Here is a 26,105-nt window from a genome sequence, read left to right on the forward strand (position 1 = left end):
TTTGATTATCTCTAAATCCTTTATTTTACAGATGTTTGACATCATACATGGTTTTCCATTTGAAACAAAATCCTTGCTGTGAAAACAGTTTGTTCAACAGCAAAATCATAGATCTTTGGAGACTCCCTGAATAAAAGTATCAAAGAGAACAGCTGTCTGATATGAAAAATAACATTGTCCTTAATCTCCTTCAGATGCTTCTAGGTTTGTTTTTGCTAGAAATGCATGCAAAAATTAAGAGGCTAGATGGGTATCACTGGTTTTTTTAATATTATTTCAGATGGCTCAACAGAATTAACATGCTTGCTGCTGGCTATGCAGAAAGAGAGAGGATCAAACAAGAGCAAGGTAATGTGTTGTTATTTTGTTTTCTTCTGTCAGCTCTTATCACAAGTTCATCTGTTCTCTTTTCCCTGCTGTGTATCAGGCCTCATTCTCATCATCTGAAAGCAAATCACATATGGGTATTGCTGTTATTGCTTTAGAGAATTCCTTCTCTGACAGGAGCTCTGACTAATTCCTTCAGACTCTGATCTGCAGACACTTCTGAGATTATTTCTGAGAAGCTGCAAAAGATAGCTAAAAAAGCAGATGTACTGCCAGTAAGCTCCACTGTATGGTACCAAGGAATCTGTGTGCCTTATCAGAAGAAACTTAAGAATCTGGAGGCTAAAAAAAATATTTGAAACATTGCATTTGTGTTTGAATTCACAGAGGGCAGGAGTGCATGAAATTGGTCTTGGGAACAAAACCATTTTTCTAAAGCCTGTTGAGTCAATTGGATTTACTCTAAGGACTTTAATTTTAAGGCCACTTAAATTTTGTGATTCCTACTGGTTTTATTGTATTGCAGTGTGTTGCTACAGCCCTGTTGGCATTTCACTTTGAGTTGTAGGCTTACAACATTTTACATGTTTATTTTTTATGCCTAATATTTAATGGGTAAAAAAACCAGCATATATAAAATAATGTGTTGATTTTCTTTGAACTGTTTCAGTAGAAATTGTAATTGCAGACAGAAAAAAGAAAGGGTCAGTTCAATTGTGTTGTGGAGGCTGTTTCTTGGAATTGCCAGTGACATGGATGCACAGAAGGGTTCCTATCTAAGTATCTGCTTTGGCAAGCAGATAGCTTTTGAATTCATGCTCTTTTCAACATATGTACCAAGCAGCAGGCACCAGAAAATTGCAGTGGTTGTGATGATCCAGAGCTTATTCAGATGCCTGTCTGCCTGCTTCCCACTCAGTCAAAATCTCAGTTTTTAATTCTGTGTCTCTGAAGCCTTCATCAGAAAGATTTTGGGTTTTGGGCCAAAAAACTCATGTCATTTTTGACACCAGGCCCTCTGCATTCCCACAGCCCAGGATAGCAGCACCATGCACACTGTTCTTCAGTCATGTTCTCAGTGTCTTACCAGACCTGGAAATCAGTTTGGGAACCATATTTCCTAAGCAGCACTACTGTAACCTGTTAAAAGAACCTGTGTACCATCTGTTGTCACTGCTTGAAGAGGCTGTGAACAAATTCTGAATCTCAGAGTCTTCGAGGAAATCCTCTGTTTTGGCATTCAAAGCCAAATTACAATTTTTATTGACAGCAGGTTGGCACCAGAATTACAATGCCATGTGGGGCAGTAAGTGAAAGGTGTATGTTATGCTAATGGTGTCCAAGTGCACAATTACGCATTATACACCTTTCAAAATCCAGATGGACATGGAGAAATATTTTTGCTACTAAGAAATCACTGTGTAATAAAATAGCAGATGATACAGATAGACATGAGATGATGTGCATTCAGGCCTCATGTAGCTTATTATTAAAATGTCTCCCTATTGAAGATAATCAGTGAATCCCCACTGACTATGCAAATTACATCCTAGGCACTGACAGAGTTCTTTATTACCACTAACACCATTCACTCATGTTGATTTGTTGCAGGCAGGTAGGTAGAACTGTTTCCTCTTTGTGTTGCTTAGTTGTGTTTAGTGTGGGAGGCAGTATCACATGGTCCCCTCACTGCCCTACACTGTTTTAATGCCTCTGGTGATTTTCCTTGGCCCCCAGCACAAGGGCTATTACACAGCTCAGTATTGTCCCTAATTAGCAAAGTTAGCAAAGTAAAACCTCTCTATCAATTTGAGCATTTTTGCAATTACAGAAACTGTGAAGCTAGAATTTTCTATATTCAATGACTGTACCAATTGTCATCTGCATATTTGATTTGACAAAAGCTCTTTTCTTTCTGTGTGGTTCAGCCCTTTGCAGCAAAGCTTTATAATACCTCTGAAACAATTCAACAGGAGTTGTCAAATCTGTCTCAATTAAGAGTTGAATGGTTCTGAATCTAAAGTTCATAAATATATTTCAAGAGCTTCAGAGATGCACGAATCATCGAATTGTGGGTGTACTGCTGAAAAAAATGTTACATTCTGTACAGAACGGTTTTATAAAAATACCTTCAACTTTTCATGTGAAATACAATGCATGTTAGCAATACATCAAGGGACTTCCTTGGATGGAGAAGTTATATACTTTCCAGTCACATAAATCAGAGGGAAAAAATCCCTAGTTTATATAAATAGAGTATATTTATTCAGGAAATGGAAGATCAGTGTTGGTTTATATATAATATTCAGTCTGTTAGTCATTGAGAAAACTTTCACGATATGCCTGATACATAAACCTTGTCCATCATTGAATTGGACAAATGTACAGAGAGAGATACAGCAGCTGTTTCATAGCATCATACATGTTTTACATGGACTCTAATGAGTCAGTTGCCAAAAGCAGAGCATTTATAAAAATTGGTGGGAAGCCATTTTCATACATTTTATCTGAAAATTGACCCCTGTTACTGCAGAAATTTTCAAGACAAGCTATAGGCTGCCAACAGAATTCCCTGTCTGAGATAAGGTGTGCAAAAGCGTCATCCCACGGTGTTCTCTTTTATGTGGATTTGACAGGAAGAACACCTTCGTATTTTTAGCCAAAATTGGAACCTGCACTGAGGCTGCTAAATTTTTGCTTTCAGAATAAACAGTTGAGCTCCAAGTCTGCAGAAATGTCACTGAGCAATGCAGTTCTGACAGGTCTCTCACCACACAGCACACCATTAGGCTTTGCTGCAATAGGAGCAAACATGCCTACCTGCCAATATTTTCAGCTAAGTTGCTGGAAACAAGTTTTCTTAAAAGTAGGATTTATTTAGAAAGAGAGTTTTCACTGATTTAGTCTTTCATTCAGCAGAAAATAATTATTTGCAGATGTCTAGAGACATATCTGTTAGGATTATTTTTTATTTTGTAGTCATAAAAGCTTTATTTATGCAACTTATTTATTATACTGTTTCAAGAGAATGTCTCAGCTGTAAGCTTGCAGAAAGCAAATGAAAAGGCTTGGAGTAAAAACAGAATTGCTATTGTGTGGGAAAATTGGATAGATAAATAAGGCTGTCCCCACCAATACTAAAATCTAAAAAAATACAAAACTATAGGGACTCCTGTTCAAGGTGATGTCATTTAAAGGTAAGTTTATGCTTTAAGTCTTGAATAAGATTAAATATGGTAGATCAGCGATCATACAATACAGTAATCGTAAGAGAAAATCATCAAAGACAAAATTACATGTGGTGCCAGATCAGATTTTTAGTTTAGATCATTTGTGAAGAAGCAATCAGTCTTTTTCTCCTTATTTTTCAAAGAGAGAGTAGTAATGATGCACTTTGTTGAACATGTGAAGTGAAAATTGTCTGTGGTTAATCTGTGAGCAGTCTGAGCTATAGTGTCCTGTCACACAATGATTTACCCAAATACTGGGAGGTGATGCAGTCAGAAACAAAGTGACAGCAGAAATGTTTGCATAAGTCTTACAACATGCAAAAATGTTAAGAGTTGTCTGTCTTGAACCAAGTCAGCAGTTAACTAGGGTTTGTTTGGGTTTTTTTGCAGGAAATATTAAGGTTCAATGTCCTTTTTTTAGTTAGGTGCTGTTCTACATCAAAAAATATTTGTAACATAATAAATGCCCATATATATTCTTCTTTGTGTTTTCCCCTTTGAAATAAGCTTGGCCAAGACTTGATTTCCTGAAAAGATGAAATGTTTTAATTAAACCATAAACTTAACCCACAAAATCTATGTCCTTTATACTTTCTCATCCTTCTTTTTGAATTCTGTTCTTAAATGTCATTGTCATATTTTTCCTTACCATATCACCTTTATGTTCTTGCATGAACAACAGGGCAGCAGCTGTTTATGAAGCAGATGTATGATATAAAATTTTTCTTTGTCTTGCCTTAAATACCACTGTTTGTTATTAGAAATTGAACTGAAAAACATGTCTGACTGGTAGAAAATAATGGAAAAAAAGGGTAGAAAAATAGCACTGATTATTCATGGGTGCAATAACTCCTACCTGTTTGGTTTTCCAGTTGGTTAAATACATTTGTTGTTGTTATTTGCAGTCAACAAGACTTTAGCAAAACTATGTTTTTAATAATTTCAGTTCAGAAAACATTGCAGGATTTTTCAGCCAATAAATATCTAATCTTAATTATTTTTGTGGCTGTATAAATATTGGAAAGTCTGATACACATATTAAGAGTATTTTATATGCCTGTTGCATTTATATGGTGTGCACAAGAGTTAAATCTGTGGCTCATTTTCACATTGTTGTCCAACGTAATGGGACATGCTCTGTAATGGGACATTAAGTTTATTATACCTCATAATGTTTAGATTTTCCCTCTTTAGATTAAGACAATTCCAAGTTATAACAGGTAAGACTGACAGCATCAGCATTAGTATTTCACTGCTAACAATACCAAAGGAGAAATTTCATGTTGCTTTTGTGAAAGCGCATCTCTGATACAAAACTGCATCAAAATGCGCTGGCAGTTTCTGACCTGATCCTTGTGTGACCCGTAGATTACTGGAGCGAGAGTGACAAGGAGGAGGCTGACACTCCATCGACGCCGAAGCAGGACAGCCCCCCGCCCCCGTACGACACCTACCCACGGCCGCCCTCGGTGAGTCACCTGCAGCTGGCCCTGGCAAGGGAATGTGTGCCCAAAAGGCCACACCTGCAGCTCCCTAGCAATGGAATGTGTGCCCAAAGGGCCACCCCTGCCTGCTCTCCTGCCCAGGGGCACAATCATGCACCCAGGATGGAGCTTGACCATGAGGTTTTTAGTCAGTGCTTGACTGAAGGCATTGGTTAAGCAACACAGATTGCAGACTTCAATGGCCACCTTTGCTGTTTCCACTGGTTTGTAGAGAATAGGGATTTATAATCCCACTTGCTGTACAAAATAGATTAAATTACAGAAGTCTTTCTTCTTGTTCTTCATTCATGATGGACAGCTACTCATCCATGCAATCCCTCACCACCCTCTTACCAACTTTCTGAGAAAATATTGCCTCAGGAACAACAACACAGACTCTTCTCTAAGGCTCCAGCAGTTGTTCTATGAAGCATTACAGTAACAAATTACACTTGAATTTCCAGAGAAATGCCAGCATAAAAATGTTCTGTCTTGTATTGCAAAGAGCAGTACCAGGTGTTCTCTTATTGTGAAAAAGTAGGTTTCTCTTATAGAGAAATATAAATTAGAAAAAAGGGGGCTTATTTTGCTTGAAGCAGTTGTTGATATAAAACTACATTATAGACCTGTAGCTTACTTTCCACTCTAAATTTGAACTTTCATCTCTGCATACTTAGTGTTAACTAATGCATCTTATTTGGATATGGATTTTGGAATTAACAATGGGGAAATACAGGGGAAAGAGAGCATTCATGATGTTTAATTTGAAGGCAGTACTTTATCTTACAAAATTATAGACCTTTGAATGGCAGTACTGAAGCACTTCAAGCATGATTCCAAATAAGCAAAATAGAATAACAGGCATTTGGAGAGCATTTTTAAGGTTTTGCATGAATCGGGTCTATGTCTTCCATAGTGCCATATTTTGCAAAGTTTTATGCAAATTTTCATGGCTTATTTTATAGATTAAGTGACATAGTAAAGATACTTACTATGAATAACTATCAGTATTTGACCTACTGTTGTGACATACAGACATGGGTATGCATTAAAATTAGGATCAGGACAGGTTAATTAGGTCAGGTTGCGACTTATCAATGAACTGGGTGCCATGGCTGATAAGGAGAAGCGACATTGTAATTCTGTAATTAGGAGCATCTCTCAGAGTGGATTGATCTGAAGGCTGCTCCTTGCTGCCGTTGCAGATGAGCTGCACAAGCCCCTACGTGGAGCCCAAGCACAGCCGCCTGTCGTCCACGGAGACGTCGCAGTCGCAGTCGTCACACGAGGAGTTCCGCCCGGAGGTGGCCGGCAGCGCCACCGAGTCCCCGGTGCGCAAGACGGCGAGCCAGCGGCGCTCCTGGCAGGACCTCATCGAGACGCCGCTCACCAGCTCGGGACTGCACTACCTGCAGACGCTGCCCCTGGAGGACTCGGTGTTCTCCGAGGTGGCCGTGGTGTCCCCCGAGCACCGGCGGCAGTCCACCTTGCCCACCCAGAAGTGCCACCTGCAAGACCACTACGGCCCCTTCCCCCTGGTGGAGGGCGAGCGGATGCAGGCGCTGAACGGCAACGGGGGAAAGCCCCGAAGCTTCACCCTGCCCCGGGACAGCGGCTTCAACCACTGCTGCCAGAGCCTCTCGGTCGGCGCTGCCGACCACCACGAAGAAGCACAGCAGAAGGAGGTGGAGGAGGAGGAGGAGGAGGAAGGCAAAGCAGCAGAAGAAAACCAGGAAGATAAAAGTAAGTATGGGATATTTCTGTGGCTTTTCAAGTGTCCTGTTTGTGTAATGTAGAGGTTGTTTTTCCTTTTTCCTATCAAAAATCCCCTACAGTCTTTCAACGTTCCCCATGTTTTACCGGGTCGCCCTTGTTGCACACCTCTTTGGTCTGCCTTGTGTATGAGGCCTAGTAACCAGAATGCCGCATGACCTCTCAATCCCCAGACATTTCCCTGTAGGCTGGTCACCAATCCCCTTCTACTAGTAATCCTCAGCTTAAATGGATTTTGCTTCCATGCTTTTCTTCATGTTTACACTTGCACAGTATCCTCCTCCAGTAAAAACATGTTTTTAAGGGACATACTTGGTAAGATTTCCAGCCAACCCCATCTGAGCTTAAAAACCTCTTGGTAAATCCTGGAGTGCAGAGTCAGGCTGTGATTGTGCAGTATCCGAGCAGGCAGGTCAAAAGACATCCCAAAATCTGTAAGAAGTTGAAAAAGAGAAGGTATTTTCCCAGTTCCTCTCATTGTGATTTATAAGGAAAGAAATTTAAAAAGCATTTCAAATAAAAAAAAAATCTATAGAGAACAACTGTGACCAGCAAGGCTTAAAAAAAACCCATAATGTTGAGTAACTGTCAGTCACCTGGCACAAAAACTCCATGAATGTTAGTCCTACTTATCAAACATAATCCAAATCACCAGGGATTACAGAAGGTCCCTGCCCCTCCTGAACATGTAAACACATTTTTGTGTCTGTTTCATGCTCTGTCCTTCACTGTCATTTGTGGAGCTTCTCAGTATGTGCTGCTAGCAACGTTGAGTCCACACCCAGGTTGTAGGGTCAGTTGGTGAAGCCTGCACTCATGAGTTGTGGGGTTGCACTGCAATTAAGTTATCTGAAGAGGCAACAAAGGCAGCATAGCCCTTTGAAGCTCTCCAAGAGTCTCTGCTATCTATTCCTTCAAATTCAGCTTTTTCACTGCAGTAAATAAGTACAAAAATGGTTAAGAGAGAGGAAAGGGTAATGAAGGCTTTGTATGATTAACCATCTACCTAAGTTGATTCATTAAAGTTAGCACCTTTGTTGAGCATTAAAATTAATGTGGATGTTATTTGGTGTACTTAGGAGAGATCAAAAGTTTTCCATTGTTCTTATGCTTTAGGCATTACCTTCTAAACATCTCCAATTCTTTACTTTCTTCTGCTGCTTTGAGAAAACAGTGGCTTCTCTTGCAGATATTAAATTTGATGCCATTAAAAGTTTAAAAAAGCACTATTTCAATTGTGTTAACTTTGCAAAAAGCTGATACATTTATTAGGGTAGTATTAGATTCTTACTGAACTGAAATTAAGCTGTCTAATTAACAGGGTTAAATTTCATCAGCCGTGCAGCACATTTTGTCCTATTTTTAGCCTTCAGATTTGGTTTTCAAATGGGTTTTTACTGATAGAAATACAAAAATTTTTTCTAAAAATGTCCTTACTGAAATGGAAAGGGTCAAGGAGACTTTCCACTGGCTTTGCTGTGCTGTTTGGGCACTACTTACAGATACCATTGCAAGGTCTAAGAGCTTTTTTAGGTGGTTTAAATGTCAATTTCAATGCCTTTGTGTACCTGCTTGTAGCATTTTGTAGCATGCTAATTACTAGTAAAAGGCTAGTGCTTGATTTAATCATCTGGGGTGTTTCTCCATCCTTCTATACTAATTTCCAGAAAAGGAGAACAAAGGTGTAATGTTTGAAGTGATCTCCCTGTATATACATGCTTATATTTTTTATTTGAGTGGGGAGGTTTCCTTGGTTGAAGCTTTAACAGATTATTTTTGAGTCACTGATGACCAGCTAGACAGGTCAAGTGCTCATGATGAGTTGTTGACCTTGAAATTTTACTCAGAGTAAAATTTTACTCAGAAGTAAAATACTGTCTTGTCTGTTGAAAAGTTTAACTGTTGAATTGCTTGTTGCTATGACTGCAATGTTCTGTTTGCAAAACTGACTTTTTCCAATGCCCTTACCACTAAAAGGCAGGAGGATTTCCTGCAAATGGTGTTCCTAAGTGTAAAATCCAGTTTCTGAGTTGAGAGGTTTGCTTACATCTGCTAAGTCACTACCTTGTGTGTGCTACCTCGCTGCCTCCTTCACTTCCATTGCTCTGGGAAAATGAAACACTGCAACTGGCTGGAGAAAGGAAATCCTCTCTCTTTCAGAAATGTTTTAACCTCACGTTGAATGTTTCCTCATGTGGTATCAGAATCTTTTAAATATATTTATTTGCCTTACACGTTTGTGATCCTGACAGAGTTCTGGGCTCTTGGATGATTATGTGTGTTCTTGTGTGTACTTGTGTGTGTTTTAAAGCTTAATCATTCCTATTGCTTTTTGTGCAAGACAAGAATGCAGCTCCTTTGCTGTTGTCAGATGCCATTGCCAAAAGTTTGTTCTCTCAGCTTTCTGTTGTTACATTCTCACTGTTAGAACCACCTGAATTTAAATTAGATAGTAAAATGCAGTCCTGTTTCTTCCAACTTCTCTTGCAGAATTGTTTTCAAATAACTGCACCACAAACTAGGAGCTCCACAGTTTTTTCAGATGCTGTCCCCAGCTGCTATAATTTAACATATTTCTGTTGATTTTGTACTAAAGTTACGCTGATTTGCAACAATTAAGCATCTTCTCTCAGACAGTCACCACTTTATGTCTTAAATAGATATTTCAAGACTTTACTGACCCTGTAAATAGTTCTGTGTTTCAACTCTTCTATAATGCCTAGATATATATGACAAATTGAAAATATGGGTTGTCCTTTCCTGTGTTTATCTGTCAGGACCTAACTTTGTTGTGTGTTCAGGTGCTTATTTTTGTCCTGTTATATCACATTAACATTGCACTGCTAATCCTTAATGGATTGCTTTATTTCCCAAATGACTTTTGTGTAAATCATTTAGATGTTCCATATTGACACCATTTTGTAATGATCTCTTGCTTTGTAATCAAAGAGGATTCTCTTGTGGGATATTTGAGCTTTTTCATGTGTTTGTTCCTGATTATGCAAGTGGCAAACCACGTTCAGACCTGCAGCACCAGCATGCCCCTTGCTGTGCTGTTCAGAGGCAGCCTGAACACAGAGGGCAGGTTGGAGGCTGTGGCTCAGTGTTTGCATGTCTGTGATTCAGTTGTGAAGGAAAAGTTGGGCTTTTCAGGTTTGTTTTCTGCTAGTGGGAGGTAATAGGAGACAGCAGCATATCATGACACTGTCACCCTCTTCCCCTCTGGCTCCACCTCTGTCTGCACTCTGTTTTGACAGATTCTGCCACTTAATGCAAAGAACACTTCTAGAGAGACTGCTTCCAAGTTTTGTCCCAGGAAAGCTTGTTTCAGTTTTTTCTTTATTTCTTTAAATGATCTTTGGTGGTGGTTCCTTCATTTTCAAAGACTTCTCTGGTTTGTGCATTACTAGGGTTTACTAGCTCTCTGCAGGGTGTAGCTAGCTGTTGATCCTGCAAGCCAACTAAGTCAACTTAGTTGCAGGAAATCTTGCACCTTTTTTGCATACTCCCTGAAAAAGTCTTTGGAGAACAGCCGTGTCTGGGGAAGTCTCAGGTGCTGTCATCTGCCCCAAGAGTGCTGGGACAGGAGCTCTGCTGCTGGCTCCAGGTGCTGCAGGGCTGGCTGGGGTAATACTGGCACACTTTCCAGGGAACTCACACCTGGGACCTGCAGCAGTGTGCAAGGGAGTTTTCCACTGTGCTGGCTCCATACAAATTTATTCAGGGAACATGGATAGAAAAGCACAAATGTCTGTGTTTGAGTCTGAAAAGGGATTTGCAGCAGGAAGAAATCACTTAGATTGTCTTCGCAGTGTTAAATCTCATTTCCTTCTGTGTTGTTTCTTCCCTCTTTGTTCTGCAAGTTTTCAGTCCTTTTTCTGCACTCTTAATACTATTGTTTTTCCTTACATGTGTTCAAGGACTTTTTTTGTTGCTACCCCATCATCTTAATTTCAGATAATACCTTCTGTATAGCATGGACAACTGTAAAAAAGTTTTACATAAATTCTAACAAATTACTGGCTGCCCTTCTGGGGCAATTAATGGCTGAGAGCCGCTTGTTTGCTGCACTGGTTTCACCCTCCAGAGTGTTTACAAGATGCTACAATCTCCCTCCTGTGACTTCTGCCACCTTTGAAAGATTTCACAGGGCTTCTGAAGGCTGGGCAAACTCACAGATGATCCCTGGCATTTTGCTGCATCACCACAATCTCTTGTGCAAGTTTCCAGCATCTCCTGGCATCCCATGCTTGGTCCCACACAGTCTTGTGAATGCTGCCCCAGAGGAACACAGTAGCCTCATGCTCCAGTCTCTGAAACCTGCCTTTTGACCCTAAACTTCTGAAAACACTGTCAAAGGCCAGAGCAGGAGCTAATGTTGGCATTTTGCAGCTCTGAGAGATGTCCAGTCCCTGTGAAGGGTTTCAGGAAAGCTCTCCTTTATGTCAGGGAGGGCTGGTCACTGAAACAGGTACCAAATGACTGTGCTGAGGTACCAAGCCTGAGAGGTTTTCTTCTTTTTTTTCCCAATAAAAAACTACAAACCAGCCAGAGAATAAGGGAAACTCAGAACAATTTCTCCCATGTTGCAACTTCCCAGTTGCAGAAATTAAATTCAAGGTGGCAGTGCTTTCACAAAATAGGACAGAGGAGCTAAGGACTCCCATGACTGGCAGCAAGTATCATGCACTGTGCCCAAGGTGTATCCATGGGACATCCTACGCAGATTTGCTTTCAAGAAGGAGTTATTGCCAGCGAAAAATATACTCTCAATAAGGTCAGGTATTTCAAATTCTAAAATACAGGTCTAGGGAGGCTTCCCTCTTTGTAATGAGGGGGCTGCAATGCATGGTGCAAATGGTATGTCTCAGAAGGATCAATGTTTGCTAATTAAACACTATGTTGTGAAATGGTACCCTGTGTACACTTCTAGGCTTTGCTTCCCTGCATTTTAGGCAGAGTGTCTTCACTTGGCAGGTTTTAGGCAACAGTGAAATGTGGGAGTCAGGATGAATAACACACGAAGCCTGGATTGCACACCCTGGAGTTGATGAGGCTGAATTTAATAGGGCAGTTTGCTTTTTTGACAGCCTCTTTCCATTTTAGAGAGGACATCATTAGTGGTGTCCTGTTGTCTGGCCACCTAGTTTTATCCTCACTGAGAGGCAAGGGAGGAAGCATTAAGATTTACTGTATCTTCCCCTCTGGAATTAATGCCCAGGAGGGTTTTAAATAAGCAGAGTTATGAGAAACTGAGGTAATGTTTCACATTAGACATATTCCATATGAAACTGCTGCATAGCACAAAGTGCAGCACCTTCTGGGACACCGAGGGTGTTATTCTGACTTACTGCATCCACTGTCAGTCCTGTGCAACCAGGAGCATTTAACAAGTAGGGGGTTGGGTTTTTTTGCCTGACATCCTTCTGGGCAACACAGTCCATGCATGCTCAGACACTGGAGTAGGTTAGTGAAATGTCTACTTTTCCTGAGCTTTGTTTTTATAGTCTGATTTTTCATTCCTAATTCCCTTTTGAGCCTTCCTGTGGCACCTGACTGGGCATTTGCACTCCTGTGGACTGAGGACCATCAGCATTTTATGCCTTGTCTACTTGTCCCATTGCCTCCAAGGCAGTGATTTTGCTGTTAACTCAGATTGAGCTTACCTAAAAGTGCTGCCCAATTATGTTCAAAACTATGACTACCTTACATAAACAACTTGGAGTAGATGTGTTAATTTCTGAGCATGTTCCTTAATTAAAATTTAAAATTTAGTAAATAAAGCTTTTTCAATTCTCATTTGCAAAAGCAACTCCACTGCAGAAGTGAGTTTGTATTCTAAACAAAAATGATGGGATACAAAACCTCTATATCCTGATTTTAAATTTCAGTTCAAGGGGAGAAAATTGCCTGCAGTGTTTGAAAGCCAAGTATTGAATCATTTAATAAGTAGCAGTTCAGAAAGCAATATGGGCTGTCAACAAAAATAAGAATAGTTTTAATTTTATGCTTGTTACTGTTTATACATATAGATGCATTTTGCCCACAAATATTTTGTTGCCACATTTAAAATTTTATTTGATTTCCATTGCCCATGCTGCTAAAAATACAAAGGAGAGATGAATTCCTACTTTTCTTTCGGTTTTAATAGCTTTGGGTGTCATTGCCAGTAAAGGTCATCTGCTTTTGCCTGAAATATATGGATTAAATTATGTCTTTTTATGTGCAAAAGAAGTTCACAAGAGAATTTCTTACGTGGCCATTCTTCCAAATTGCTTTTCTTGCTAAGTTTCCTCAATTCAGTTTCTAAGCTGGGGACTGTCAATGGAGCTATGGTGCTCCCTACCGGAGACCCCTTTGGGTTGGGTGGTGAAACAAGGAATCTGTACATGAAAAAATATATTTCTGGTGGGGCTTTTTTATGTTCTGCATTAATTCTCTTGCCAGGTGTTGTGTAACCAGTCTGTTTTACATTTAATTTTTCCACTTCATGGTGTCAGCAAGCTCTGTCTCTGCTGCTGCCTGTCTGGGTCTGGCTGCAGAGATGCTCTCCTTGGGAAAGGTCACTCATAAATGGTAAAACACTTCACAAGCAGCACAGGGAAGACAGTCCAAGTCCTCTAGGGATCTCTGTTTACCCCACTGCTGTTCCATCCCAGTTTGCTGGCCTGAAAAGTTTTGGTAGCAATATTAAAAATGCCCTTTTTTGTGCTTGCTGCTTACACTCCCTCAATTCTTAATGTGCTTTCAGTCTTTCAATTCTGAAGCTATAGTCAGATTTTCTAAGTGAAGATACTTAGATTTTTTTGAAATTATTTTGTGGGTGAACAGGAAAATTCAACTTTATTTTTTCATAAACCCATGATTTTCCAGTGAAAAGAGGGTTTTCCTGTCCTAAAATTTAAACTTACTTACATTTCTTTTGGTTTCAAACATGAAAAACATGCATTTTTAAAATCATTTATATATAACTTCTCACTGAAACCTACAGAAAATTGTTGTAAAGACATTCTTAGATTTGACTACTGCAATTTAACTGCAATTTTTCCATGACAAAGCCATTTCTCACTGGGATTTTTGCAGAACTGGCATAGTTCTTTGAGATATAGCAGGGATTTGGGCTAAGCTGAAGGTTTCTAAATGCAAAGGAAACAGAAATCCTCAATAAAATCTACTATAGAAAAAGTTAACTACCTATCATTTACATGAGAATGTTCTTTTGAAATGTATAATTTTAAATTTTCAAAGCTAAAAATGATTAAACCCTTTCTATAATCAATTGCAATCAAGTCAGAAGATGATGGCATAGGGGGAGTAGGGGGAACAGAGGAGTACTAAAATCTTATCAGAATGTCTTCATTACATCTCCAGGTGGTGCCATCTGTTGTGTGTGCCTCTCATGTTCTTTCAAGGCAATCATTAAAACAAGGATAAACTTGAGTCAGTAGTGCTTGCAAGGACATGGGAGGGATATGGTTTTATTAAACTACTACAATGCTGAATGTCTGGAGGGTCACCAGACGCATTGTTATTTAATTAATATTTATCATGGGAAGGGGGATAGGCTATTAAAGACTTCAGTGCAAACAGTCAGCATCCTGCCAACATTTTTTTGTTGGACAGAGGACTCTAGAAAAGCCATATTTTTTATGAAGCAGTTGAGTTTAAACTATTTTTTTAAAAAGAAGTCCTCAGAATTTTTGGATTTAAGATGAATATTTTCATGGATGTCTATGCAATCAATGTTGTAGGACAATTTTTTGTGAATTGTGAATTTTTGTGAATCCTATCATGCTTGCTTGGCCTTCTGGCTGCCTTTCCTTGCAGTCACTAGCTGCTGCTCCACAGGGTCACCTGCAGCCCTATGCAACTTCCTTGGATAACCCTGGACAGTTAAAATGGCACTAGATGCTTATTTTTTAGCCTCTTAATCTCCTTATTGGTTTCCTAAATCTTTCCAGTGCAGGAGGGCGGTGTATATAGGTTAAAGTCTTGGTCCCTGCAGTGACTCTGGTGAAGCTGTAAGTGTGATGTGGGTGCCTCGGACCCAGGAGCTGGAGATTATTTGGAAGATTTTCCATTGTAGCTCTGCCATCTAGATCTGGAGCTGCCATACCTTCCAAATTTAAAACACCCCTGGTGGTGGGCATTCTTCATTCCCTCCAGGCAGTGCTTTTCCTCTTTGCTGTTTTGGGAAGGAATAATTTTATTTTTTCCTGGTGATGGATATTGAATTGTTCCCTCTACAATTTAAGCCCAGCATTTCCATTCCCTTATGGCACAGAAAACAGACTGCTCCATTACAGCAGCCCTTCTTCCCAGCTGAAAGGTTGCTGTGAAGGTTAGTTTGGTTTTTCCCATAGTTAATGTTTGCTAGGACTGCTCTTGCTGAGCTTCCCTGGGTTTTCCAGGCTGACTCCCATCCCTTCTGCCATGGCAGTGTCCAAGCTGGGTGCATCACATCTGGTTGAGACCAGGGAGCTTGCTCTGCCCTGGCTGTTTTATGCTCTGTACTGTGGTAAGCATCTGTTTGGCAACTATGCTGTATTTCATATTTCACTTGGGGCTGTACAGTGTCCCAGATGGTTTTCTGCTTAATGCTTGTTTTTCTAATTGTAGTTGTTCTGATTTTTTTTTCTGGGCCTCTTACCTATCCACATTAACTAGCTCATATTAATGAAAGCCTCAGCTGAATTAAAATGTCAAATTAATTGGGCTAAAAACCAACCAACAAATATATATGACATTTTGTAAAACCACCAGCCTAAGTAAAAAAAAAAAAAAAAACAACAACAAAAAAAACCCACGAAACAAAACCTGGTGTTTGCCAGGCTCTGTGTCTGTTAGCACAGCATTTACCATATTGACACATAAAACTTGGCAAGAGATTTCATCCTTCCAGATCATTCCAGCTCTGAAACTGTCCTCCAGCACTCTAGGAGATGTTTGCTCACACTTTGGTGCCTGTGGATTTTAATAAGTTTATTCTCTTGCACTGTTCAGGCTCTTGGTGCCATCTGGGGCTGTTTCTGGATGCAGAGCAGCCTCAGGGGAACCCCGCATTGTGCAGCTCCTCCCTTTAACAGTGAGCCTCTGGTGTCTCCTCCATCTGGGCTTGGCTTTGCTATCAGAGGACACCTTGGATAGGAAAGGTTTAGGTATGGGGTGGCTAATATTGTTTACTTCTGAGAGCTGAACTTCTGTAAGGAAAATACAGTTCCCTGTGTCACAGACCTTCTGCATCTAAATAGCCAAGGCAGAAGCTACCTGGAGATGAGTGGAGAGCAGAAGGCTCCTGCTTTTGTCACTTGGGATTCCATCCATCCCTCAAAAGTGTGCAATGCTCAGAGTTTATAGTAGCCATGTGTGTTTCATTTGTAAGATCTTCTCTTAAGAATTAAGAATGAATTCAGAATTTCCAGTTCTTTTGAAACAAATGTGATAATACAGTATTAACAAACAAACAAAAAAGCCCTGTAATCAGGCAATTTTGCAGTTCTCATTCATTATTAAGAAAGTAAATGTTTTGTCTCCTTTTGTGCCTCAAATTTGCAAGTTTTTAAATCTGTTGGATAGTTGACAGTCCAGCATCCTTGTACTAGTGTGGTGCTATTAGATACCATGATTTATGAACAAAGCATGAAAAAAGTGCTGTGCAGGATCTTACTGTATTTACATGAAGAAAATTACTGCATTTTAAGCAGGATTTTTGCTTTCTGGCTTCACTTTTTGAGTACTGCTGGCACAAAATAATACCAGCTCATTATCTCTTCTCTTCTGGATTCCAGAGGGATAAACTTCAGGCTTTTGGAATATAAAATATCACCACTGATTTCTTGAAAAGTATTTGAGTTGTTATCACCATCAGAGAGAGGGGAGAGAGACTGCCAAAAAACTTCAATTTAAACCATCTTTCAACCAGTTTTGAAACGTTCATTTAATCATGAGATGATTTACAGGCTTCAAGGAGGAAGCAAAATTAAGGGAGCCTCACTTGGAAGATTTCTCCTGGTTTTAAATTCAGGAATGGCCAGAGATCAGGCAGTGGCAAGGGCAGGAAGTTTACTCTCATCTCTTTACCCAGCACTGCTGATGAGAGTAAGCAAGAAACTCAGCTGGGGACCCTTGTGCTTTTAGTTCCATGTTGAAAGGACTCAGATTTTGAGTGAGGAGGGATGGCTTGGGGAGGCTCCAGGAACAACTCCTGCTGTGGTACCCAGGGGCTTGGCAATGCCAGAATCCCCTGTTAGTGGGGCTTCCTACATGTGCAAAGTTGTCTTCATGGAATACTTGAGAGATGGTGAATAAGAGACACAATTAGAGAGTGTTTTCCTGTAGTAAAAGTAGCAAAATCTGGTTTAGAATTCACATAACAGTATTTCAATAGCTTCTACACTTGCCATTAAAGTGAGATTTTTTTGCTGTACTAATGTGCACACTTGAAAGCCAATCTAAAAATCATACTAAATCTATAAAAGGCTTGAAGCTGATTATTCTGAAAGTTCTTGTTCTTTCCTCCCTGCTAGAATGTGTCCTGCCATTTATTTTAAATTTCTAGTTAAAAAAGAAAAATTATTCTCAAGACATTTTCTTCTTTTTTTTTTCCATTAAGCTAAGTATATGTACATAATTTTACAGCAAAACAGTTATATTTCTAACTTTATTGTAATGGCTTTAAAGACAACTGGAGTTGCTGGTTTCTGTTTCGTTAGAAGACAGAAGAGAGAAGTTTTATTTATTTACTTCTGATTGTGTAAAGAGCCTGGAGAAAATTCCATTTAAATTTTACACTCCAAATGAAAACTATCCAAGACTGAATTACTAATTTTTTGCATTGTTCTGCTTACCTTCTCCAGTGTCACTGTGTGATCTAGGTATTTAATGTCCTCTTTCTTAATGTATCCTCAACAGTTTCATGTGACTATTTTAGGGGCTAGAAATACTTACTAATGAACTAGACTAATTTAACCATACCAATTTTTTTTTATACCAAGACACTGAAAATTTAACAGGATTTATGAAATGGTGAGACTGTGGAATAAAAATAAAACTAATAAAAAAGACCCAACAAACACAAATGCACTTTAGGCACTCCTGCATTATGGATTAATAAATCAATAGTTTCCAAGTTCTCTGCTCACTTTGTGTTTTAACCTTGAGTTCACAAATTCTGCCAGCAGATAAAGATTTCTTTTTAGTGGCTATCATGAATCTTAGGCATAAACAGGTTATCCTTGTATCTATGCAAATTGTAAGAAGTTGACAAAATTCATTTTATGAAAGCCTTGCATAATTTGTAAAGTATCTGTAAAATGTCTTTGTAGTCAAATAAGAGGAAAAAAGATACATGTTAGCTTTCCTGGGAATACTTGTTTAATACTTGCTTACTCATGGCTGAAAGTTTTGGCACAATTATTTCTGAACTATTGTTAGAAGGTGGAAGGAAGGGTTAGTGTTTTCATAAAATTAAAAAATTATTGTCTTGAGTACTCACAGTTTGGAAATGGCTTTTACAGTTGATGCAACTCAGAACTATGTCAGCCTTCTTCTTGGCCTGTCCCATCCCAAAAGACAAATTTTCCTAAGCTTGTGTATGTAGTGGCTAAATATGACTATGGTAATTATAGGAGAATATAAAAGTCACTTGAAGTAAAAACTAGATTCTTCAGTTTTGAGAATAGGACTTGGATCTGTGTGGATTTCATTATTCCTGAAATTTAGAGGAGGTTGAGTGTGGAAGGATGAGGGTACGGTGGATGGCCATGAGCAGCCAGTACCCATGGCCCCTGTAGTTTCTACTTGGAGGAAAACAGACCTGGAGGGGTGAGATTTTATATCCTTTATATCCTGCATGGATTTGGCTTTGCTACCAAGGCTGTCAGAAGGCTGTGTGCATTGTTCAGTACCACTGCTCCTTGGAATGATGGGGAGTAGGAGGTTGCTGAGAGTAACCCAATGAACAAAGGAAAGCACACACCCCCAGGGTGGTGGAGGCTTAATTTACCCCTTTTCTTGAAAAAGAAAAGAAACAGTTTGTGCAGTCTGTTCTGTAGTACTTGGGAACTGGAAACATCAGGGTGTAGCTGGGGAGGAGGTTGCAAAATTGAGTGGAGTGAGATGGAAGCAAAAAGTAGACTAGAAATAGGGCATAAATCTGTGATGGTGAGGTAAGCTATGGAACGAGTTTAATTAAGTTGTGATTGGTTTTTGAAATGAAAATCCCATCAGCCTCTAATTCTTTGTGCCACAACTGAGGATGATGGTGTTATAAATCTTTCCCCAATTAGAAAAACTGTTTTAAAAGTATTTTATTTCTACAGTGTCACATTTCTCTTACAGCATAACCTACTGTAAATGCACCTATGCTGCTTTAGCCTTTATTTCAAAGATTTATGCAGTTTAGCATTTTGAGCCAAGGTGAGCCACGTGGATGGATTTTATGCTGGGACCATGTTCTGTGCATTGATAATGCCAATGCATTGAAATACTTCTCAGGTTGTCTTCCAAGGAGGAGACTCTGACATAACCTCATTACTAAGTTGAAAACCCTGTAATATTAATGTCCATAATTAGTTGTTTTTTCGCCCCTCAGCTCTTGTCTTCTGAAAATACTAGCTGAGACTTTTTCTTCAGATGACTCTCTCAGTTGTGCTGTATGCAAATAGAGTAAATTTTTAAAAGAAAATTCATGAGGCTGTTTCTTTATTTTGTCCTTGTATGTTTTGCATTTCTCTAGTCTGATGTTGCTTATCTTTAGCAGTGTTATTAATGACCAAAAGTATACAGCCAAATTTTCATCTCTCATCCTCCTGGTTTTACTCCCTTCTATTGCTCCTTCCAAGGCCAATGGTTGTGGTAGTTCCAGGTTGAGCAGGGGAGATTGTTCTCTGCACTTATACTTCAACTGTGGATTTCCAGTTCTGAAATCCCCCCAAGGTTTCTGCACACACCTTCTAAGGGGTTGTTTTAAACATCTGCAGCTTGAGCTGAGTGTGCTCTTGCTGTATTTTATAGTTCACAAAGTGTGTAAATTGTGGTCACCAACATTTTTCATCATCAGCTGTTGTGTTACCAGATACGTAACCAGAACAGATCAATTCTTGCCTGTTCCTACCTTCTCTTTTTCGTAGGAAACCTAAATATTCTTATTTTTCCATGGAGGTGTTGAATAGATCTGTCATATAATATACACTGAACTTTTTTGGTTACTCTGTAACTCCATGGAGTTGCCCGTTGCACTGATGGCAAGTCCTAGTGTTATAGTGGAAAATTATTGTATTTACTGACACTAGATATACAACTTCTTTAAGAGGGAAGTCTACATTATTCTGAAAAAAAAAAATCCTTGCAAAATTAAAAATTCACTGAGCCTTTTATTTTTACTGTTTAATCTTGCAATCTAATATTTCCATTCTGCACAGCAGATGTGAGCTTAGCAAAAATTGTCTGAAACATTGGTTTGTCTAGTTCTATATCAGATATCAGACTCTGAGTTATTTGAATTTTAATAATTGAATTTAATATTTTTGAATCTTTCTTGTAACCCTTGATAGATCATTCTTCCACACAATAGTTTTATCAATTTTGAAATCAGGTGTACTTTGAGCTCTGTTATGTGGCAATAAGAAGTTGCACATTTTATCTCCTAACTAGAGAGACCAAGCATCTCTTCTAGTTAGTTTTAAACCTAGCACACAAACTTTCAGATGTTTCTGTTACTTGAAGAGGCAATTACGGACCTTTTTCTGCCTTTATGTCCTTAGAAAACAGGCTTCTGTTCCATCCCCCTTGTTTATAGGGGAGAAATCTTGATTAGCCCTAGGCCATGTATTCCTTGCAGGAAAATCCTTTTGCACAACAATAATCCTATCAGCCCTTCTCTGCCTCTTTCAGTACTGCTTTTTTGAGGTGAGATGTCAGAAATTAGTCTCTTTTTGTTTTTGGCTTCTGCTTTATCTACTCTACTTCCTGTATTTATATGTAGGTAGAAGCCAAACCTCCCTACTTCTCTGTTTTTGTGGAAGCTGATTTGACATTTTTAACAAGTGCAATCCAAGAAGAGAACTAAAGGGAGCTGTTTGGTATAAGATGTTTCTGCCTGATAGGGAAAAAAGGAAAAGGTTTGGTTTTGATGTTGGTAATGCATGAAAAAAGATGTGTAGTGTTTATTCATGTACAAGACTGAAGAGGAGAAGAAAGTAAAAAAGACAATGTAGCTTCTGAAGAAAATAGCAGAGAACAATAGCTAACTGAGCAGCCTGAGAAATGCATGGGAGGGAGGTTGCTGTTATGGGGTAAGAACAGAACTCAGCTACATGATAATCAGTGTTTTTCAGGCTGTAGAGATGATATTTTCTTTGTTTAGTTGTGATATTTTGGGGAAAAGCACATAAGCAAAGCAAAGCCAGAATGTGTAGCAAATTGCTGGGAATACATCCCTGCAGACCAGCTCTAGGTTTTGGTGCAGCTTGTCCAGGGGACCCTTGCTCTGTGACTGGTGTGGACAGCAGAAACCCCTCCTTACAAGCATCCTTTGGCTGACCATCCCCTGAGGGAGGGCACTCTTACCTGCCGTTTTCAAAAGGTGGCTGTTTTTACAGGTGACCCTTCCCCCAGCATCTCTGGGTGTTTTGGTCTGTTTGGATTCCCTTGCATACAAAGTCACCAGTTGTGGTGACAGTAAGGGATTTTCTCCTCGAGTCTCTTGATGCCCTTTGTGCTGCTGTTGGCAGGACCAAGGGCTGAGCACACAGCAGCTCTGAGCGCTGGCACTGCTGGAGGCTGCCAGGGGAGCAGGCTGGGCCCTCCACATCATTGATCTCCACCAGATCAAGAGGTTTCTTGTAAAACTAGTTATGTTTGAAAAGTGTCCCCACCTCCCAGCAGATTGCTATAGCACTGCCAGGGTCAGGTGTCAGTGGTGTCACTATAGTGGGTGCTCCCTCCCACCCAGCCCTTGCCTTTCTCCAACTCCTCTTCCTTGCCTCAGCCTGATCAGCCACCATCTCACACCAGCCATTCCCTGTGCCCAGCTGCTCCCAGAGCTGGGCAGCCCTTTGAGGAACAGCTGCCCTCACTTATTTCAGACTTCTCTTTCCCTGGATATTGTTAACTTGGAATAAACTAAAAGTATTTTTCCCTTTTTGCGATCAAAAGACCTGGATGAGGTAGCAGAAGCTAGCAAGTAGTCATGGTCATTCTGAGATGATGGCACTCTCATTTCCAGTTGAAAGCTGCAGAGATCCTGTTTTCATTCTCCTGAAAGAACACCACTTCCAATAACTCAAAAGGCTTCGAGAAGTGCCCATCTCCAACACAGCTCTGCTGGTTTCTGCCAGTAGAAGAGCTTGATGTACCTTAGGAATGGGGAGGTTGGTACCTGGTGGGCCCTGTGCACTGCTCCATCCCTCTAGGGGGACAGCAGGTCTCCCCCAGGCTCTGCCCTTCCACACTGGGGAGGGGTCAGGTGTGCAGGAGAACAGAACCAGGGCCTGAGTCACATATTGGTGCTGTATGTTCAGTGCAGGATTAATCTTTTCTGTGGAACAGTGCCATCATACAGAAGTATGGCAGCTACACCTCACCAAACTGTGTGTGATGGGCAGTTTTGGAGATGCCTGGGGATAAATTATGAAGGAAGAGGCTAAAGAGAAGCAATTTTCATACCTGTGTCTTTGTACCTCTGTGCAGAGGTCATTGAGGGTAAAACCTCCTGAGTTGATGGAGGAATTGGTGGAAGAGTAGGAATTGATGGGAGTGTAGATGTACCCTCTTACTGGTTATCACCAGTTCACCAAGAACTTCATCAGGATCTTTCTTTGAAAACCACTGGGTGCACCACATCCTCTCACCAAGAAGGTCTCTGGTGGGTGAAATACAGCCTTTCTGTATTTCAGGAAAGGCTGGAAAGGAGGGCTAAGGACTCCTGCATGGCTGGGCATCATGGCCATGAAACCCTGGCATGGCATCCTTCAGCTTTGTCTAGGTTCCTGGCCAGTCTGACAAATCCCTTTTGCCGTCCATTTTCATGAATGGCAGCCTTGTGATTTTTCAGAAAGAGTTTAGCCAGCAGCTTGAACACATAAGGTGATATGACAAAATACTCCCTTGATCAGTTTGCTGGTTTTTCCCCTCCTAAAGGGCGTACTGAAATATTGTCTTAGCAGGCTTCAGGAGGTACTATCCATGCTATATCTCATCCAGTCTCGCATGTTCAGGGATTTCAAATAATTTAAAATTTGCTATTTATTGCTATCTATAAAGTTAAAATACAGTCAGGAGATTCTGATGTTTTCAGCACTTGACTCCTATAACAGGAGTCCTTAGTGTAATGAAATCCCTGTGCAGCCCTGATTTTCTTTTATTACACTAGTGATAGCATTGTTTGGAATATGAAAAGTTTAAGATACATTTTTCATGAAAAATTTGTATCCCCTCTGAAAACAGCTCTTACACATTAAAAATATGCAAGTGATTCTTAACAAATAGCATAGCAATGTTTGACTTGTCAGAAGAGTACCTTGCATAAAACCTTTCAGTGCAAGCTTTCTATATGGAGAAAATTATTCTCATAAAAAATAATTTAAATTTACCAGATGAAAGTACAAGCCTTCAGCATCCAACAAGTGTGAAACATTTAATCAGTAATTCTTCATTTTATGCTCTCGAATAGGTAAGGAATTTCTCCCAGGCAAAGAAGGAGGCCATTTCTGTGTTGGTTTGATGGGCTTTCAAGACACCATAGATAGCCAAGAAAGTAGCTCAGTCATTGGTTTAGAAAAAGAAAGATGATTCCTGTCTTATTTTATGGGAACCAAAGTAATTAAAAGCAAGACTTCTAAAAGCAGTTTCTTTATATGCTAATTTTATGCAGTGTATTTCAGGTTGTTGATAGGAGGGAGGGCTTCAGGTCTGATAGCATTCTTGTTACTAAATATGGTCCTCCTCAAACCTGAAAGACACCTGACTGAGTCAAAAATAGAGTTGGAGCAGAATGATAATTCTTGCCTGGGAACAGTCAAGGCAGGTTGGATTGACAGATGAAACACATGCTAGAACATGAGGAGAGGAGAAGGGAACACCTTTGTTAAACACAGCACAACCAGCCAGGAGTGGTGCCAACAATTCACTTGTTGGCCTTGCCAGGACAGTAATAGTAGAGTCCATGTTTTGTGTGTGTGCCCCTCCAGTGGGCTCCAAATTAAATTACAGTATCTCAACCTGATCAATGTTGGTATAACAATAATGATAATCTGCTCCCCTAATTTTCCTAGAGTAGGTTTTGACACCATTCCCACTGGAGCTTTTCGCAAAAGCTGCTGAAAGACCTCAGCTGAATGTGGCACAAAGAAGATAACACTTTTTTCTCAGTCTGTTTTACTTTAACCACATCTTATGCTGTCAGTAGCTTGCAGTGTTCAGGTGCTCTGTGCCTCTTTCATTGCCCAGTCACAGAAGGGGTCCCAGCCCAGGCTGGCAAGTTGCTTCAGCTGTCAGCACCTGTGGCAGGGGCAGCTTCTCCATGCCCTGCCCTTGGATGTAGCCTGGCAGTGGGAACATGACAGTCTGGCTGGGGTTATTTAGTCACACCAGGGATTTTGTCAGTGTGTTGGTGTTTTTGTTATCAGGATGGAAAGCCCCACCAGAAAAAGCAATCATGTTACTTGATAACATAATTGTTATCTGTTAGTCTTCTCTGACCAAAGGGGATTCTACTGGTTGAAGTTAAAAATTTATTTGTATAAATTTAAATTTGTTATGCTATAATTAATTCAGTATGTTTCTGTCTGCTTTTGAAGCCCTGAATAAGTTAATGTTAAAAAAAGTTCCAGAAATACAATTCTTGAAAAAGTAATTAGTAAAGTAATACACATTACAAGAATAATTTGTCACAATAATAAGACTAATTCTGCTTAAATACTCCTTATTACAAAAATCATTGATAACAATGCAACAAATTAGTCCGTTGCTTTCTTTTCAGGGTTGATGTCCAAAGCATTAGTCAGGAAACAGAGCTCCCATCTTTGTGTTGTACATTAACTCTTTCATGGGGTGATGGACTGGAACTACAGTTCCTGCTTTATGATCAGGAAACAAGGATATGGCTTTTCAAGTAGTTCCCAGAATAAACAATGCAGGAGGTTTAGTAGATTAAATTGAGTTTTATATTCCATTGCAGTCATAGCCTGGCTGATTTTAGCTTACAATACTACTAAGAATTGTATTGAAAGGAATTTCACCATTAGATATATGCCTTATGTACTTGTCTTTGGGATTTAACATAGACTTCTCATAGGTGAGGCTTATCCCATAGGCATGTGTAACTTAACTCTCTGTGTAATCCAGCAGTTAGAGTGCCAATATGCAGAAATTTTAATATCATTATCAGAATTCACAAACTGCCCAGTGGGATGCTAAAGTTGTGATTATATCCTCTGCTTCTAAATCTATATAAAACTACGAGAAGTCCAGCCAGCTGGCGTTTTTTTTCCTGAAAATGGTTATTCAGCTGTGTCTCACTGGTTATGTCCCAAATTAGAGGGCTTCCTTTCCTGGGAGCAGCTCTTTGTATTGCTTTGCAATTGTTACAAAATGAACTGCTCTGGAAAAATAACCTTATTTTCCGACATGACACTCGGACTGCTCCACCTTGAAGCTGTGCATTGTCACTCCAGTGAGACCCTGGTAATGAGCTGAAGGAGAGAGTTTTGCAGATATTAGAGAGATATCTGAACAGCATAAGAATAACCATGAGATAAATCTAATATGGAGGAAAAAAATAGGGGCAGAATTAGAAATAATATAATATAATATATTACACTGTAATAATATAGTAAGAGTTAGTGATTTGGCAATTTAATGTGCTACATTTTAGTTTGTTTAGTTCTTTAGTACTGGGTAGACAGGGTTATTTAGCAGTAGCTGTAGTACCTGAAGTGCATAGGAGAGCTGGGTTACATTTGCAATTTAGAAATACTGTGCTAAGTGGGAGGGAAAATGCCTGCTGATCAGAGCCCTGTAATTTCCACTGCCTTGTTCTCATGGGACCCAGTGCAGCACCTGCAGAGGAGCAGGCACTGGAGGTTGTATGTGGGCTCACACCCTGTGCCTGTTCCTCACCATGGTGCCTTCCCATGGAGCATTTGTCCTCTTGGTGTTCCTCAGTGAGGACATGGGGCACACTAAAGCTTATATTGTGGTGTTGGAAAAGCTGAAACTTGCTTTTGGCAGAGAGCATACTCCTGTATTTAGAACTGTTTGATTTAGTGCCCTTTACTGCAGCGTGCTGAGT

The 26,105-nt window shown here is 39.9% G+C and overlaps 1 protein-coding gene across 7 annotated transcripts in view; it reads left to right on the forward strand.

Annotated features, from left to right (window-relative positions):
* The window catches only part of CNKSR2 (connector enhancer of kinase suppressor of Ras 2), a 207,030-nt gene that overhangs the window by 159,482 nt on the left and 21,443 nt on the right, over positions 1-26,105 (forward strand). For all 7 annotated transcript variants that reach the window (XM_059467046.1, XM_059467047.1, XM_059467041.1 and 4 more), the window contains 3 exons: positions 281-348; positions 4,926-5,026; positions 6,247-6,784. In XM_059467046.1, the coding sequence (XP_059323029.1) occupies positions 281-348; positions 4,926-5,026; positions 6,247-6,784 (707 nt within the window). The remainder of the gene's footprint in view (positions 1-280; positions 349-4,925; positions 5,027-6,246; positions 6,785-26,105) is intronic.

The sequence above is a fragment of the Ammospiza nelsoni genome, chromosome 2, assembly GCF_027579445.1.
Source record: "Ammospiza nelsoni isolate bAmmNel1 chromosome 2, bAmmNel1.pri, whole genome shotgun sequence".
Lineage (NCBI taxonomy): Eukaryota > Metazoa > Chordata > Aves > Passeriformes > Passerellidae > Ammospiza > Ammospiza nelsoni.